Consider the following 19711-nt stretch of genomic DNA (forward strand, 5'->3'; position numbering starts at 1 on the left):
TATTTCTATTTCAGCGGGTAAGCTATTTATGGATATTATGTTCTCGTTTCGAGAATCTATTTTCGAGTCCTGTTTAGATTTCCCGTGAATATTGGCTCAGATATTCCACCCTCGAAAATTTCGTCCCCCGTCACGGGAAAACTAGCTGGTATCGATACGAATTCTAATAGAACGTCCAATAAAATTCTTTTTGTTTTCAATTCATTATTTTCACCCGATCGATTTTTTATAGAGTTCAATTTCATTTTATTTTATCATTTTTATCCCAAATGTTTTCTCAATGTATTAAGTGATGATATTTTCGGTGAATACGGTTAACTAAGTGGAAAGATATTACTAAACAGTACTCGAGTTCTTTGATGCTACTTACGGATCCATGAGCATCATGCTCTTTACTCGAGATAATTTACGTTAAAGGTTAACTAAACAATCCGACCGTCAATATCATGCGGGTCTTATCTCCAGTGATATTAATTATAATCATAAAGTAAATAATAAATTCTGGGAAAAAAAAATTTTATAAATATTGTGGTACTAAATTGGAAAAGTGTCGAATATTTTTGCAAATTATAATCACTTATATCTTCTTTCCATTTATTCAGGAGATAACTCATCAATTATTCCATAAAATTACTCTTAAATCGCTGAAGAATCATCGGATGACAATCCAACCTGAGTTCCATCTTTACTAAATTTATTAAAGTACCATCCGATGGAAAAAAAGTAAATAACACTTTTGGAAATAGTATCACTAAGGTGCAAACAAAATATTATTTCATAAGCTTAAAGGTCTGTTAAAAAAACTAGGACACGTGATGGTATTTAAAAGTTATTCAAAGCCACCCCATAAAATTCATTTTTTGGAATATTTTTCCAAATTTTAAAAGCCACAAAATAAATTTTAAAAATCATTTAAAGTAGATAAGGCAGCTTGAATAGAAGTTTAAATTGCGAACTTCAAGATAAATTTATCAATTTTAAGGAATCTCTTGCTAGAAAGTTATTTTGATACTGACTAAACTATGAGTTTCTAGTAAAAAAATTAGAAAAACGGTTGACCCTAAAGGCCATCCCTGCAACTTCCCGCAAATTCCGTTAATACCTGGCCGCTTTTTTGAGCTCTTCGAGCTCAAAAGTACAATCTGTGTGTTGTTTTAAGCTCTCTGAGCTCAAAAAAATACCTTTTCTATGCTTTTGAGCTCTTTGAGCTCAAAAGTCTGATAGAAGTTCCATAGAACACTATTTTTTGAATGTTCATACCGCAATAACTTTTGAATGAATGAACTGATTTTTACGCGGTTGGCGGCATTCTACGTAGTTTTTTAGCCTTATAAATAGTTTCTAAGTTTCAATTGGTCAAACTAGAAATTTCGGAGTAATTCTGAAAAACACTTTTTCCGTCTTTCTTTCGTTTACGATATCTCTCGAACGAATCAACCGATTTTGACCGGATTGGCGGCGACCGACATGGTTTTTCAAGGTTGAGAGCTGATTAGTTTTTGGAATCGATCGGTTGAGCCGTTTAAAAGTTATCCCAAAAAAACCACTTCAGAAAAAATTTTTTTTCCTACTTTTTTTTAGATTTCTCCAAATTTCTCAAAATATATCGGTCCGAATCAGTTCAAATTAACAGGATATTTAAGTTTGGCAAAGCCCTTTCGAATGGCACCAACCGCGATGAAATCGGCTTAACCGTTTACAAGTTAGAAAAGGTTTACATACTTACACACACACACACATACATACAGACATAGTGACACCCTCGCGGGAATAGTCAGGAAAGCTTCCTAGGACCTCAAAACGTCGAGATCTGATGAAAACTCGATTTTCGAAAAACGGGGTAAAATCAATAACTTCCCGATTTTTGAAAATTTTCAATTTTCTTGGCGGGAAGTTAAAAATTTTATTTTACACTGAGAGACAATTTTATTTAATAGTAATGAAATTTTATTACTATTTAATAAAACGTTTATTCGGCTAATCCCAAATAAAAATTTATTGAATATTAATAAAATTTCCTTAAATACTAATAAAAATTTTCTTAAATAATAATATATGTTTTATTGAATATTAATAAAATTTCCTTAAATACTAATAAAAATTTTCTTAGTATGTAAAAAATGTCTGTCATAAAGACAAAATAAAAGTCGAGAGTAAACAAATAGGTTAGGTTAGGATGTCTCGTTGAAAAATCTTAATATTATTTATTAAAAGATATTACTGTGAAAATCTAATTGACTATATTATAATTAATACAAATTTATGTTATGTTATGAAACATAAATTATTCATTGTAATTAAGCACATTTAACTTTTATATGTTTATATACCTTAATAAATTAAATTGATCAATATTAATTTTTTTTTTTGAGATTATTTGCTTACCGTCAAACTTTTGGAACAAGTACAAAGTACGCGTATTAATGACAGAAAACGAAAGCGACGCTCGTGGTTATTTTAATAAACACATATTAGTATTTAAGAAAATTTTATTAAATACTAATAAAATTTTATTTATATGAAATATAATTTTATTAATATTAAGTTTTTTTTTCAAGTCCAAATAAACTTTTTTATTACTATTAAATAAAATTGTCTCTCAGTGTAGCCACTGTAACTGACCAATCTAGCTCATCTTCGAACTTAACCCAAAATTAATTCATTAAAATAAATCAATTTCTCACAGTTCAAAGCTTCCTCAAAAATAAATTCCCAATAAATTATTAACCCGGTAAAAAAATCAATAGCATAAAATATGAAGTGCACCCCCGATAGCGAATTTACTCTTTATATTTTTACCTACCATAAGGTAAAAGCTCGATATATATTTATATATTTTTCGGATAATGTATAAAATGTATAAAATTTACGAAATGTATAAAACCAGTGGTTAATTCAGAGGGTGAGGGTAATTGGTGCAATTCGGGTGCGTACTCTCGTCTCCGGGCATAAACACGAGGGGTCTCAGGCTCAGGTGTCGAGGTAAAACGTAATAGGTCGCATCATCCCTGCGTGTGCCATTCCCTCGTCAACGACCAGCTATACTCGTGCCAGTAAGTAGTCTCTACTCTAGTTCGCCGACTTCGCCCCCTGATCGATGTATTATACCTCTCAACTGAGGGTACCTCCCTCTTTCTCTTATCCACAACATCGATCCAAGTACATTTATTTTTTCCTGTCCCCTACCGAAAAAAGTTTCCAGCTCTAGCAATTTTTTCCTGCCCACTCCATGTTTAATTTTTCATGGATAAGTTTGTCGAGCCGGGTAATCCGTAATTTTTTGTTGACTCACCTTTTTTTCGTTGTTTTTTTTTTTTATTATTTTACCGCCGTAAATCATCGGGTAAGTGTACTTAATAGTGTTTGAAGAATTATGTGCGAAAATTACGGTATGAAAATTAAAATTTCCGGTCCGCAAGGGTCTGTGTAACCTGCGAAACCCTTTTTCCTCGTGTCCGTCATTTAAACTTAAGGGTCCAAGCTCTTTTACACTTTCAACCACCTTCTACTTTTAGGGAGCATTACACCTCTCGGAAGGTAACAGGAAAACCACTTTAAATATTTACTTTTCAATTAATTTACAAATATTACCTCAGTCATCATATCACGATATCATAACTTTATTTTTTACGCATTTATTCAATTTTTAACTTCCCGCTAAGAAAATTGAAAATTTTCAAAAATCGGGAAGTTATTGGTTTTACCCCGTTTTTCGAAAATCGAGTTTTCATCAGATCTCGACGTTTTGAGGTCCTAGGAAGCTTTCCTGACTATTCCCGCGAGGGTGTCACTATGTCTGAATGTATGTATGTATGTGTGTGTGTGTGTGTGTAAGTATGTAAACCTCTTATAACTTTTTAACGGTTGAACCGATTTCATCGCGGTTGGTGCCATTCGAAAGGGCTTCGCCAAACTTAGATTTTCTGTTAATTTGAACCGATTCGGAGCGATAGATTTTGAGAAATTTGGAGAAATCTAAAAAAAAGTAGGAAAAAAATTTTTTCTGAAGTGGTTTTTTTGGGATAACTTTTAAACGGCTCAACCGATCGATTCCAAAAACTAATCAGCTCTCAACCTTGCAAAGCCATGTCGGTCGCCGCCAATCCGGTCAAAATCGGTTGATTCGTTCGAGAGATATCGTGAACGAAAGAAAACCGAAAAAAGTGTTTTTTCAGAGTTACTCCGAAATTTATAGTTTGACCAATTGAAACTTAGAAATTATTTATAAAGCTTAAAAACTACGTAGAATGCCGCCAACCGCGTAAAAATCGGTTCATTCATTCAAAAGTTATTGCGGTATGAACATTCAAAAAATAGTGTTCTATGAAACTTCTATCAAACTTTTGAGCTCAAAGAGCTCAAAAGCATAGAAAAAGTATCTTTTTGAGCTCGGAGAGCTTAAAACAACACACAGATTGTACTTTTGAGCTCGAAGAGCTCAAAAAAGCAGCCAGGTATTAACGGAATTAGCGGGAAGTTGCAGGGATGGCCTTTAGGGTCAACCGTTTTCCTAATTTTTTAATAATCAATTTAATTTTTTCAAAAATTTTGTATCAATATTTAAGACATTAAATCTTAAATTCACACGAAAAAATTTTTAATTTACATGATTTTTAACTTCCCGCTAAGGGCTTGACTAAACTTAGATTTTGACCATAATTTAGATCGATTCGAACCGGTAGATTTTGAGAAATCTAAAAAACTGCAAAAAAATTTTTTCAGATGTGGTTTTTGGAATAACTTTTAAAGGGCTCGACCGATCAATTCCAAAACTAATCAGCTCTTAATATCAAAAATCACGCCGATTGCCGCCAGCCCGGTCGAAATCGGTTAATTTGTTCGTGAGTTATCGTTAACGAAAAAATCGAAAAAATCGGTTTTAGGAATTACTTTGCAATTCCTTGTTCGACCAATTCAAACTTACAGGTTCTGTATGAGGCTTCAAAAACTGCGTCAAATGCCACCAAGCGCAAAAAAATCTGCTTATTTATTCAAAAGTTGTTGCGGTTTAAAAATTCGAAAAATAGTGTTTTATTCAACTTCTAGCAGATTTTTGAGCTCGGAGAGCTTAAAATGATACGAAAATTATATTTTTGAGCTCGAAGAGCTTAAGAACGTAATAAATGTAGGTTTGTGCGCTTAAGTATGAAATGAGCGGGAAGTTGCAGGGATGGCCTTTAGGGTCAACCGTTTTCCTAATTTTTTTTTTTAATATTAAAGCTCATAATTTAGTCAATTATATCGAAATAAATTTTTAGCTCCAAGAAATTTTTCTTCAAAAGATGTCATCAAAAATTGCACGCCTCAAAATAAACTATAATTTGAATTGAAAATTATTCTCTAAAATTAAATTAATAAAATACTAGCAACCTTGCAGTCACTACGTGACTCCTGTGACTTTTAAACTATAAATAAATAAAATTTTCTTCTATTAAATAACGAATTTTGTTAAATTGCACTGTACTTTCTTGAATATTGACGTTTTTACAGATATAAGCTCATTCTGAAGTTACACTCATCAAGACCTTTCATTTGAGTACCCACATCAATTTTTCATATATTTAATACATTTATATATTTTACGAATACCATACATATAAAATATATAAAAAATACCATGTGGGTATTTAAATGAAAGGTCTCGATGAATTTAACATTGAAACGAGTTTATATCTTAGAAAATGTCAATAATTAAGAAATGACCTTGTATCTTGTGAACTATTGACATTTTTAAAGATATAAGCTCATCCCGGTGTTACACTCATCAATACCTTTCATTTAAGTACCCATATCAATTTTTCATACATTTATATATATTATATATATGTACATATGAAAAATATATAAAAATGCATGTGAGTACTCAAATGAAAGCTCTTGATGAGTATAACATTGAGATAAGCTTATATCTTTAAAAATCTCAATAATTAAGAAGTAATGTTGTATCTTGTCACCTAATGATGTTATTAAAGATATAAGCTCATCTTGATGTTACACTCATCCATGTAGTACCTACATGCATTTTTGATATGTTATCCATATACACATATATACAATACATATAAATATATGAAATATATAAAAAATTGATGTTGGTACTTAAATGAAAGGTCTCAATGAGTGTAACATCAGGATGAGCTTTTATCTTTAAAAATGTCAATAGTTCACAAAATACAAGGCCATTTCTTAATAATATAAATAACTTACCATCCTAGTGTTGTAAAGCTAAAATTTGTAGTTAAAAAATGAATCTATAAAAAATTTAAAAAGTGTAGGATTGAAATTTAAATTAATTCTTCACTATTTTAAAACAGTTGATTACTAATCACTAGTAGTACGCTTAAGACATTTCTTTTACTAATAAAGCTTAAGCAAGTATTAACATTATTATTTTAAAAATAAAATTTAGTATTTAATAAAAGTAAACGGCCCGAAAAAGTGAATAATCAAACCAAAATCTGCATAACAGATTACGAGTAAAAGTGAAAATGTAATAAAAAGTAATGAACCCTAGTAAAATGGCGAGGACGAGTTGGAGCCGGAAGATGGAATGAGTAAGTAGGAGTAGTATAACTAAGAGTAGATAGCGCCAGAATGAGAATAGGATGGTCAGCAGAGGCACTAGCCAGCCAGCGCCTGGGTACATTATTTCTTGATGTCAAATAAAGCAATTAGCATGTGCCCTGACCAGGGTCCCGGGGCTGCGGACCGAGTAATCTGGCGTAGTCCCCGGCGTGTGCGACATCTTCATCAGCTCGTCTGCCCATCCCTTCCTTCATACGAGCACACACACACAAAAACACACACACACACACACACACACACACACACACACACACAGATAACTACACTGGGAGGACGAGTACGAGCATGAACACATACCCGAGAGACAGTGATAACTGAAAAGAGACCGAAATAATGAACAAGCCTTGCAGAAGGGAGACCAGAGACCTAGATGGCTTCCAAGGGAAATTTCACAAAGGCTGACCTCCTCCTAATGAATGTTATATAACCCTTTTAATGCTTTACGCCTCTTAGATTTTTCAGAACGCACTTTTCGTCTCAGTTACACTCCCCCTTACAGAATAGACGCAGCCCCGTCTTGTCTTGTTCACTTTCGGATGCGGCTCGGCAGAAGAGCCCACATTTTCATCCTATTCAGTTTTCTCGGGCTCTTCTCTTCTGGCTTCTACTTCTACCTCTTTCACTTTCAGACAGCCTCAGAAGTGGCTTGCTCCTACTATACAGCTCTAACGGCTTCCACCGCCGGCGAAACCCCAGACCCTTGGGGGTTGGTAATTATGTGGCGGGCGTAAATTAAGCTTGTTTAGATTGGGATTTTTATTAAGGACCTTTATGAGGTGCTGCAGAAGTGGAGCTGCAACACTTACTTTTTTAAAAGCTCTTAATTTTATTACTTTTTTAAATTTAGTGCATTTGTATTTAGAAAAAAATTTTTTGCAGAAAAATTGTATTTTTTTAATTAAAAAAAAAATAAGTTTAATTTAGAAATTTATTTTTGGCGAAAATATTGGGAGATATCAAAAATTTATAGGATAATTTTTTGTAGAAAGTTGAATTCTCTATAAAAAATATTTCAATCATTTTTCTTGTATCGATAATAAGGTAAAAGCCCTAATTATAGACAAAATTACACGGAAAAAAGTAAACTGTAATATTCACTCGGATTCCGGTTAATTTTTATAGTTTCAAACAGTAAAGCGGACATCGGGGTGGCAAAAATATAAATATTACAGAACTTAATGTAGAAAGTATAAAAGCCACAATTTATAATTTAATATCCAAAATAAGTGATTAGTAGCTGTCACTATAGTAAATAACGACTCTTTCATCTTAAAAAATTACAGTTTCAAACAGTAAAAATTGCCATTTCAATCTATAGTCCATATTATGAGGAGAAGGGGAATTCAGATGAAAGAGGCTCTCACTCTGGGAGAATTTAACATTTCAAACAGTAAAAATTATACTTTTAAAATATATATTTTACCAGTCCAAGCAAGTCAATAATTACAGTTTGATATTTAGCGTTGCGTTTAAAATTTACCATTTTACTTTGTAAATATTGACGTTGCTTGTATTAGAAATTCACTAACTTTATTTTATACTTTTTACAAATCATAAGATTATTTTTTAGGTACGAAATGATGAATATCAAAGTTTTAATTCTTAACAGCCGAGACCAGTGATTGCAGTTTCAATCGGCTTAGCGAAACGAATGGAAATTTTGAAAAAACCTTTTTAGAGATAATAGATAATTTAATAAACTATTTCACCACAAAGCGTTTTTTTCAAAAATTTCATTCGTTTCATGAAACCAATCGAAACTGCAATTGCTCTGCTGTTGGGAGTGCGACAGAGATTGTTCCGTTGAACTCCGTGAGAGCAAAGCGAGAAAAAGATGGTCTCGCCTGTTAATCATTATACTTTAACATTTTAGACATTTACATAGCGAATATTACTGTTTGAAATAGTATTTTCTTCCATGTAAAGAGTAAATTGTAACGTTTAAATGGTAAATGTTATATAGTGAATAGTAAAATCACGATTTTACTGTTTGAAATGGTAATTTTTAGCAGTTGATCATTACTTATTATAAATCGACTGTTATTTATTACAGTTTACTTTTTTCCGTGTAAGTTTATTTATTTTTCTATTATTATTATTATTATTATTATTATTATTTTTATTTATTTATTATTTATAATAATTATTATTATAACTAACAACAATTAATTATTAATAAATAATTAGGTTTATTTAGAAAAAAAATTTTTTTATTTCAGAAAAATTGTATTTTTTTCACTTTCAAAAAAATTAGTTTAATTTAGAATTTTATTTTTGGTAAAGTTATAGGAGGTATAAAAAATTTATAAGATATTTTTTTTGTAGGAAATAACATTCTCTATAAAAAATATTTCAATAATTTTTCTCGTATCTATAATAAGGTAAAAGCTCCAATTATTGACACTATAAGAGACAAAGTTATGATTTGATTTTTTTTAAGCAATCAAATATCAATATCGTTGAATTTTGTTTGTGGTAATGTTTCAAGTAATGTTTTTACTAATCAAATTTTTTCAAATCATAATCACTGATGTTTACTAATTAATTTTAAATAATTAAATAGATTATCCGGATACACCAATTATTGACAGGTTAAAGAACTGATTGATCTAATTATTGACATACCTTCACCCCAATTATTGACACCTATACTGAGCATGCCTACAATCATCTGCTTAGTCTTATTTATCCAAACTTATTATTAAGTAATCAATTTTATTAAAGTTTATTAATAATAATTTCCATAATTGATTAATTAATTTTAAAAATATAAAAATTAATTTAAAAATAATTTATTTAATCAGAAGAGTTCAAACTCTTACAGTTAATTTTTTAGGTTAAAGTCAAAAAAAGGCTTGATAGCGCTGTCGAATGGCTGTCAATATGAGATTCAACTTAAAAATTATCAACTAGTTATTGACACCCATTATTTAAATATTATAAAGCATACAATTAATTTCGATTATTCAATTTTATAAATTTTTCATATATTGTTAATTAAAAAAAAAAAAAAGATGATATTATTAGATGAAGAAATGAATTTAAACTCGGCATTTAAAAAAATGCTTTTCTAATGAAAGTTGTTAAGAAAATAAACGTTCGTAAGGTTTGATCAACTGGTGCTTTTATTTTTTTTAATAATTAATATTCAATATTTTGAACTGACAGTGATTTTTTTCAACTTTTAATGAATTAGTATTTAATAAAAATTTATATAATAGTTATTCTCATTACAGATTATTGAATATATTTAAAAATAATTTAGGGTGTCAATATTTAAACCCCTGTCAATAATTGGGATTCTTACCTTATTTACTAATTAATTTTATATAATTAAATAGATTATCCGGATATACCAATTATTGACAGGTTAAAGAACTGATTGATCTAATTATTGACATACCTTCGACCCAATTATTGACACCTATACTAAGCATGCCTGCAATCACCTGCTTAGTCTTATTTATCCAAACTTATTATTAAGTAATCAATTTTATTAAAGTTTATTAATAATAATTTCCATAAATGATTAATTACTTTTAAAAATATAAAAATTAATTTAAAAATAATTTATTTAATCAGAAGAGTTCAAACTCTTACAGTTAATTTTTTAGGTTAAAGTCAAAAAAAGGCGTGATAGCGCTGTCGAATGGCTGTCAATATGAGATTCAACTTAAAAATTATCAACTAGTTATTGACACCCATTATTTAAATATTATAAAGCATACAATTAATTTCGATTATTCAATTTTATAAATTTTTCATATATTGTTAATTAAAAAAAAAAAAGATGATATTATTAGATGAAGGAATGAATTTAAACTCGGCATTTAAAAAAAATGCTTTTCTAATCAAAGTTGTTAAGAAAATAAACGTTCGTAAGGTTTGATCAATTGGTGCTTTTATTTTTTTTTTTAATAATTAATATTTAATATTTAGAACTGACAGTAATTTTTTTCAATTTTTTAATTAATTAGAATTTAATAAAAATTTATATGATAGTTATTCTTATTACAGATGATTAAATATATTTAAAAATTATTTATGGTGTCAATACTTAAACCCCTGTCAATAATTGGGGATTTTACATTACATACAAATATAGGCAAGATTAAAAGTTTAGCAATGGAAATTATCCACGTATGAATAAGCTAAAGATACCCCAAAGTCGTGAATTGACAAAAGTACATACATCCGTGTGAATAGATAAAGAGATGTACATATGTATGTATTATATGTTGTAAGTTATATAATATATGTAATGTAAGTGCAGAAAGGGTGAATGTAGAGGGTGGCAAAAGAGCCAAGGTGCTTTCGATTTGCAACAAATCATTCAAGCATTTACGCCCGGCTGCCCGCCTAGTTGAATTAAACTTTCGTAGAACTCGCGAGTTAAGTGATGGGAGGAGAAAATAGTTCCCTGTGAATACACAAGAGGGTTAAGGTATGCGTATTTTCGTCTAACCTATCCTTCTCCATGCATAACACCCACACACCTATATATATATATATATATATATACTTATGTGTATAGAATGAAGTCTAAGTTTATATTCCGATAATAATAGAAGTCTTGTTCGGAAATTATGTAAGATAATAATTTAGTGTGACACAGGTTAGAACCACGTGATAAGAATTATTTACTCGGTAATAGAAAAGATAAATAAATATAAAGATAGTCTTAAAGCATGATATCCTTAATGTCGACTTATAGTTGCGGTCAACTGCAAGTCCGGTTACTATTTCCCACGTGTGTAAGATGATCATTCCTTACGACCGGCTCGAAATGGTACAAATTATATTTAAGGAGTGTTTCTGTAGTTAGACCCTTGTTCTGCTGAATAAACTATTTATTACTTTAAGTAAATAGTAAATAACAACAAGAACAATGAAAAATTATTATTTAAGTGACATTTTTACAATTTTTTTAAATCTATATTATTAAGAAAATAAGAAAAATTTTGTGGCCATTGTATTTATATGATAAAATGGATTTTTTTAATGATGAGTATTCCAGCTGCATTCGAAAATGCTTTATCTTAAGGTACATAATTAATAAATTACCTTGTATCTTGTGAAATATTGACATTTTTGAAGATATAAGCTCACCCTGACATTACACTCATCAAGACCTTTCATTTGAGTACCCACATCAATTTTTCATATATTTTTATATATTTATATATGAAAAATATATCAAAAATGCATGTGGGTACTTAAATGATAGCTATTAATGAATATAACACCGGGATGAGCTTGTATATTCAAAATATATATTATATATATGTATATATGAAAAATATATCAAAAATCCATGTTGGTACTCAAATGAAAGCTCTTGATGAATGTAACATCGGGATGAGCTTACATCTTTAAAATTATCAATAATTAAGAATTGTATCTCGTGAACTATTGACATTTTTAAAGATATAAGCTCATCCCGATATTGCACTTATCAAGACCTTTGATTTGAATACCCACATCAATTTTTCATATATTTTATGTATTTACATACTTCACAAATACCATATATATATAAAATATATAAAAAATGCCATGTGGGTATTTAAATGAAAAGTCTCGATGAGTGTAACATCGAAATGAGTTTATTTCGTAAAAAATGTCAATAATTAAGAAAAGACATTTATCTTGTGAAATATTGACATTTTTAAAGATATAAGCTCATCCCGATGTTACAGTCGTTGAGACCTTTCATTTGAGTACCCACATCAATTTTTCATATATTTCATATATTTATATATATGTTTATATGAAAAATATATCAAATATACAAGTGGGTACTCAAATGAAAGCTCTTGATGAGTGTAACATCGGGATGAGCTTATATCTTTAAAATATATATATATATATATATATATATATATATATATATATATATATATATATATATATATATCAAAAATGCACATGGGTACTCAAATGAAAGCTCTTGATGAGTGTAACATCGGGATGAGCTTATATCTTTAAAAACGTAAATATTGAAGAAAGTACTATGCAATTTAACAAAATTCATTATTTAATAAAGCAAAATTTTATTTATTTATAGTTCACAAGTCACAACAGTCACATAGTGACTGCAAAGTTGCTACTATTTATTAAAATAATTGTAATTAGATGAATTTCTCTAATAATAAAAATAAATGTGTCTATAATTGAGATTCAATGAACACGACATAATTTATCTGAGCTAGCAAACTTCTTAGCTCGTATAAGTCTATATCGTCTGCGTTTTCTCGATTGGGATTTGCCGTCATTAAAAGTTTATAAAGAAGTCTAGGTACGCGAAAGTCGCAAGCGCGAAAAGCGAGACCGTCAGCCAATGAGCGGAGCTAAGAGGTGAGAGGAAAGCTTTTGGTTGTACAGCCTTCTCGGGGGTCGAAAGGAGACCGGGCACAGGGTGAGGATGAGGGGGAGGGAGAACCACCGTCTCGAAGTTTTCTCATGTGCAATGCATAATGAGAGAAGGCTAAAGACGTAGAGGGCTTACAAATGAGACTGTATATACTTACTCAACAACTCTACAACAATTCCTTCCATTTTTTTTCACTTTATTATTATTATTATTATTATTATTATTATTATTATTATTATTATTATTATTATTATTATTATCACATAAAAATTTAAGAAAAAATAATAATAATGCTTGTTTCTATTTATAAAAATTATTGTTATTAATATTATTATGGCCATGAATGAATATATACATATATTTATATATTTTATAATATTATATATATTTTACATGCATAAGAAAGGGTTGTGGTCTGATCGGCTGAAGGATATTGAGTAAAATATACTACCCTTGAAATGCGCACGCGATTATTATAGTAAGCTAGCCGAAAAACCGATTAAACACGTTGGGTCGATCGTCCGTGGTTACTGATTGCCTGTTAACCCGTTACAGTATTAATTATATGGAATGAAATAAAAATTTAAGATTTTTTGCTGAGTTATAAATTCAATTTTTTAATAGATAATCAATTGATTAACTCATTAAATATGATTTTTTAATAAAAAAATAATGCATTAATCACTAAATTCAACTCAATGATTAAGATTTATATTATAAACTAAAAATAAATCAATTAATACATCATTTTCTCTTGTTAAATTTATTAGATGTTAATTAAAAATTTCATCCAGTTGTAAACTGGTGATAGAATTTATTTAGCCAAAAATTTTTAAATTTATAGATATTTTTAATACTTTAAACAAAGATTTAATTTAATAAATATAAAAAATAGTCAGCTAAAAGGTACTTTAAGGGTTATTTCTACCAAGTTAGCTCACACTGACAAATAAAATATTTAAAATAAAAATAAACTGTCAGTTATTCTGTTTTATAACAAAATATTTGGTAAATTTTACGAAACTTGGCTCTTCAATCTTAAAACTAATAACAAACTTTATTTAAATAATATTTAAGATTAAAGTGTCGAATAAATAGTTAAGCTACAATCGTTGTGTGTCTTGTAACCCTTAAACTCAACAAAAGTATATATTAGTGAGACTAAATGAGTGTGTGGTTACTTTTGGACTTTTAATTGTGTGTCAATGCAGTAGATCAGGATTATTTTGTCCGTTTAATAAACATTTTAAATCGTAAGTGTCACTTTAATTGTTCGACAGATTCCGAGTTAGTCTTTTCAACATAAATTTCGTGTTGATTTAAACGCAACTTATCAAGTGTTATTGTCGACTAACAACAGCTTATTCAAAAAATAACAAACCTAGTGTTAATTTCACACTAAAATACTTAAATTTTCCACATGTAGCATTCCCGCCGCTGGACTCTATTATTCCAATAATTCTTAAGCTTCGACAGTCTCCTTTGATAAATTTAAAAATGTTTTTAATAATAAATCTCACGTACACACGCTTTACTAAAGAAAAATCACCAATTTTAAAGCAATTAATAACTAATACAAAAAATGAATGTTTTAATTATTCAATAGATGGTTATCCGCGAAATCCCATTTGAGGCAAACTATGAGGGCAATAGTCGTCTCGATTTGAATATAAAAATATCCGAACACATATTTTAATTACAGAATACATTACTTTTTATTAAAAGTCAATTTTTTTAGTCTCGACCTCTTAATTGCCAGACTAACCATTATTAAACAATTAATCTAGTCCGCGATAAGTAGGCAAATATTCAAATTTTTAGTTGAAAAATTAATAGAATAAATTGCTCACCTTGTTCATCATTCGGCGGGGATACTCCCGCCTCGTTGGAGGCGACTCTGTAACAGAAAAAAATAATAATAATTATAATTTTTTTCAAATAATAATCATTAATTGTTTTTTTTTATTTTTATAAAGTTCAAAATTTTTTTTTATATGTTTTATAATTGAATAAAATATAATAAAAATAATAATAAAAAAATGTAGTGTCTGGAAAGTTGGCGAATAATGTTTCGGACACAGGCAAGAGAAAGCGGGGGTGGTAAGTGTGAGGGGGTTTACTAGCAAACCCCTTACGCGTGTCCGCCGCAGATTCAGACTCCTAATTAAGACGAGGGTGGAACGGGCTGTTGCCGGGTACAGTGCGGGTTTATGCCCGTGGGTGAGAAGAGAAACTCCCATCGCTAAGGAAGTGAGGGTGCACGATTCAAACTCCGGACTCCTATCCAGCGAAACTAAGGAATATTGATCACTGCTCCAGTAGCCAGCATTCGCTCTGGCTCCTGCTCTCTAATGCGACCAAACCGCTAAACAGATGCGACTAAATTACCCCCGTAAAAATTATTATTACCCAATTATTATTCCAAGTGCGAATAAAATTCTGGTTATTGGATGATGGTTTTTTTTTAATTAAAAAAAAATATTGTTCAATAAATTTAAGGAACTTGATTAGATAAAAAGAAATTTAAGTTTCAAGATTTTAGATGATTTTAGTTAAAAAAATTTTATCAACAGTAAATAGTGTCTGGTTTAGCAGATAGGTGGCGAAAGTAGTCCAAAGTTTTTCGCTTACAGACCGGCAGGCCGAGGAATTAACTATCATCAACAAAAGTTAGATTCTTCGACTTGTTCCACTTGTTCCACATCTCCAAACATAATAAACACCTCCGTTTTATGCTAACACATTTATTAATTGTTAATAACGTTTTGTTTTAGGATTTTAAGGTCTGAATAGTCGGGAACTTTAAAATAAATCCAGAAGTTACTTTATTAAAGCGTTCGTCTCTTTATAAATTGACGTATAATTTTAAGAGTGGAGTTGCGAGTTGCCAAATAAATAATTATTTGGTGAGGAATTGGAATAAAATTGTAGCAAGAATAATCATAATACTTGGAATAAAATGTGTCTTGCTTAAGATAAATATATTGCTAGTATCGTAAAATAAAATTTAAATTTTAATTTCAATTTAAAATTTTCAACAAGAAAATTTGAGAATAATTTTACGGCAGTAACAAAGAAATTTAAGCTTCAAGGATTTATAGAAGAAAATATTTTCTTAAGCATTTAAAACAGCAACAGTAATTTCAATAGTATTCAGCATTTTAGTTCAGATTTTAGATTATTTTATTTCAAAAAATTTTATCAACAGTAAATAGTGTCTGGTTTAGCAGATAGGTGGCGAAAGTAGTCCAAAGTTTTTCGCTTACAGACCGGTAGGCCGAGGAATTAACTATCATCAACAAAAGTTAGATTCTTCGACTTGTTCCACTTGTTCGACATCTCCAAACATAATAAACACCTCCGTTTTATGCTAACACATTTATTAATTGTTAATAACGTTTTGTTTTAGTATTTTAAGGTCTGAATTGTCGGGAACTTTAAAATAAATCCAGAGGTTACTTTATTAAAGCGTTAGTCTCTTTATAAATTGACATATAATTTTAAGAGTGGAAATACGAGTTGCCAAATAAATAATTATTTGGTGAGGAATTGAAAGAAAATTGTAGCAAGAATAATAATGATACTTGGAATAAAATATTTCTTGCAAGTTAATATATTGTTAGTAATTTGAAATTAAATTGCAATTCTAATTACAAATTCATATTTTTGGAAAGATTTAAGAAATTAACAGAATTAAAGTTATTTTTTATTATACCAAAAATATTGATAATTAAACAAATTAATTTTTGATAACTTTTAACTCAAAATAATTTAATTTTTGACACATTTCCGTGGACAAGTTAGTGAAAAATTAATGCGGATCGATAAAATACCTCCGAAATATCTGAAAAGCTAAGTAACATTTAACCATCATAATAATCCATGTCACTCGAGTTATAAACTGTCAAAACTTTACTTTGATGAAAAATTAATAATTGATAAATATTTTCTGCTCTCAAATTATTAAAAGCTACAAAAATATATCGATTAAAAAATAACCCGACGGTCAATGATCGATTTGACGGTACAGAGTAAGCAAGGGCCAAGGCACCCCTTTCACCCCCACCCACACCCGCGGCTAACTGTTTGTCCGGTAATTATAAGCTAGAACTCGAAAGTTTCGAACTTTAAAGTTTCTTGCACTCCCTCTTTTTCCCCCTTCCATTTTCAGCTGCACCGGGAGTCGAACCCACTTTTAACCCCGAACTCCTTCAGGAAACAGGCCCTACACCCTCGAGGGCACTCTTGTCTGCTCTGCTGGCCAGCGTTAATTACTAATTAATTGTTTCACGTTTGAGTTTTGGCTCGATAACTCAAATAATAATTTTTGTCGTTAATAGACTGATGGTTGAGTTAATTCATCAAATATTATGATAGGAATATATTACTTATTAGAGCAATGTTGAATGCTTTTTCAACTGTGTATTCAATTTTTAATTTATATTGATTCTTATCTTTTTCATAATTTCCCGTCAAATGATGAGGAATGTATTGAATTTTTTGATATATATTTTCGATGAAATGAAAAACTTTCATTTATGTTAGAAAATAATAATAAAAATAATAATCTATATTATTAAGAGAATAAGTAAAATTTTGTAGCCAGTGCATTTATATGATAAAATAGGTTTTTATGGTTAAATTTGGTATCATTGAAAAAGTCGCGACCCGGAGTTGTGCCTTTTCAAGGTTTCATGTCATTCTCATCAATAGTCTTTATAATGATAAGTATTAAGGCTGCATTCAAAAATGCTCTATCTCTAAGTACATAATTAAGAAATGACCTTATCTCTTGTGAACTATTGAAATTTTTAGAAATATGAGCTCATCGCGATGTCACACTCATCAAGACCTTTCATTTGAGTACCCACATCAATTTTTCATATATTTTATATATTTATATATTTCAAAAATACTATATATATAAAATATATAAAAAATGCCATGTGGGTACTTGAATGAAAGGTCTCGATGAGTGTAACATCAAGATTAGCTTATATCTTTAAAAATATCAATAATTAAGAAACGACTTTGTATCTTGAGAACTATTGACATTTTTGAAGATATAAGCTCATCCCGATGTTACACTCATCGAAACCGTTCATTTGAGTACCCACATCAATTTTTCATATATTTATATATATATTATATATATGTATATATGAAAAATATATCAAAAATGCATGTGGGCACTCAAATGAAAGCTCTTAATGGGTGCAACATCAGAATGAGCTTATATCTTTGAAAATATCAATAATTAAGAAATGACCTGGTATCTGGTGAACTATTGACATTTTAAAAATTATAAGCTCATCTTGATGTTACACTCATCAAGAGCTTTCATTCAAGTACCCACATGCATTTTTTATATATTTTTTATACATAAATATATGTAATATATATAAAATATATGAAAAATTGATGTGGGTACTCAAATGAAAGGTCTCGATGAGTGTGATGTCGGTACACGAAAAAAAGTAAACTGTAATATTTACTCGGATTCCGGTTAATTTTTATAGTTTCAAACAGTAAAGCGTACATCGGGGTGGCAAAAATATAAATATTACAGAACCTAATTTAGAAAGTATAAAAGTCACAATTTATAATTTAACATCCAAAATAAGTGATTAGTAGCTATCACTATAGTAAATAATGACTCTTTCATCTTAAAAAATTACAGTTTCAAACAGTAAAAATTGCCGTTTTAATATATAGTCCCTATTATGAGGAGAAGGGGAACTCCGATGAAAGAGAAGGGGGTCTCAATCTGGGAGAATTTAACATTTCAAACAGTAAAAATTATACTTTTAAAATATACATTTTACCAGTCCAAGCAAGTCAATAATTACAGTTTGATTTTTAGCGTTGTGTTTAAAATTTACCATTCTACTTTGTAAATATTGACGTTGCTTGTATTAGAAATTTACTGACTTTATTTTATACTTTTTACATATCATAAGATCATTTTTTAGATACGAAATGATAAATATCAAAGTCTGAATTGTTAATTATTATACTTTAACATTTTAGACATTTACATAGCGAATATTACTGTTTGAAATAGTATTTTCTTCCACGTAAGGAGTAAATTATAACGTTTAAATTGTAAATATTATAAAGTGAATAGTAAAATCACGATTTTACTGTTTGAAATGGTAATTTTTAGCAGTTGATCATTACTTATTCTAAATTGACTATTATTTATTACAGTTTACTTTTTTCCGTATATGAACTTATATCTTTAAAAATATCAATTAATTGAGAAATATTGTTTATCTTGTTACCTAATGATGTTATTGAAGATTTAAGCTCATATTGATGTCACACTTATCAAAAGCTTTCATTTGAATACCCACATGCATTTTTACATATTTTTCATATATATATATATATATATATATATATATATATATATATATATATATATATATATATATAAATATATAAAATATATGAAAAATTGATGTGGGTACTCAAATGAAAGGTCTTGATGCGTGTAACATCGGGATGAGCTTATATCTTTAAAAACCTCATTAGTTAAAAAAGTACAGTGCAATTTAACAAAAGTCATTATTTAGTAAAGTAAAATTTCATATATTTATAGTTTACAAGCTACGGCAGTCACATAGTGACTGCAAGATTGCTAGTTATTATTATTATTGATATTATTATTTAAATTCTTTGATTAAAAATCACTAAATGGTAATAGTAATAGTAACAATAATAATAATAATAATAATAAAATTTATATAG

At 29.2% G+C, this 19711-nt stretch overlaps 1 protein-coding gene across 10 annotated transcripts in view; it reads right to left on the reverse strand.

Annotated features, from left to right (window-relative positions):
- LOC123265192 overlaps positions 1–19711 on the reverse strand; it is a 398621-nt gene that overhangs the window by 79877 nt on the left and 299033 nt on the right. For all 10 annotated transcript variants that reach the window (XM_044728840.1, XM_044728839.1, XM_044728842.1 and 7 more), the window contains exon 4: positions 14809–14855. In XM_044728840.1, the coding sequence (XP_044584775.1) occupies positions 14809–14855 (47 nt within the window). The remainder of the gene's footprint in view (positions 1–14808; positions 14856–19711) is intronic.

This window comes from Cotesia glomerata, linkage group LG5, assembly GCF_020080835.1.
Source record: "Cotesia glomerata isolate CgM1 linkage group LG5, MPM_Cglom_v2.3, whole genome shotgun sequence".
NCBI classification, from domain to species: domain Eukaryota; kingdom Metazoa; phylum Arthropoda; class Insecta; order Hymenoptera; family Braconidae; genus Cotesia; species Cotesia glomerata.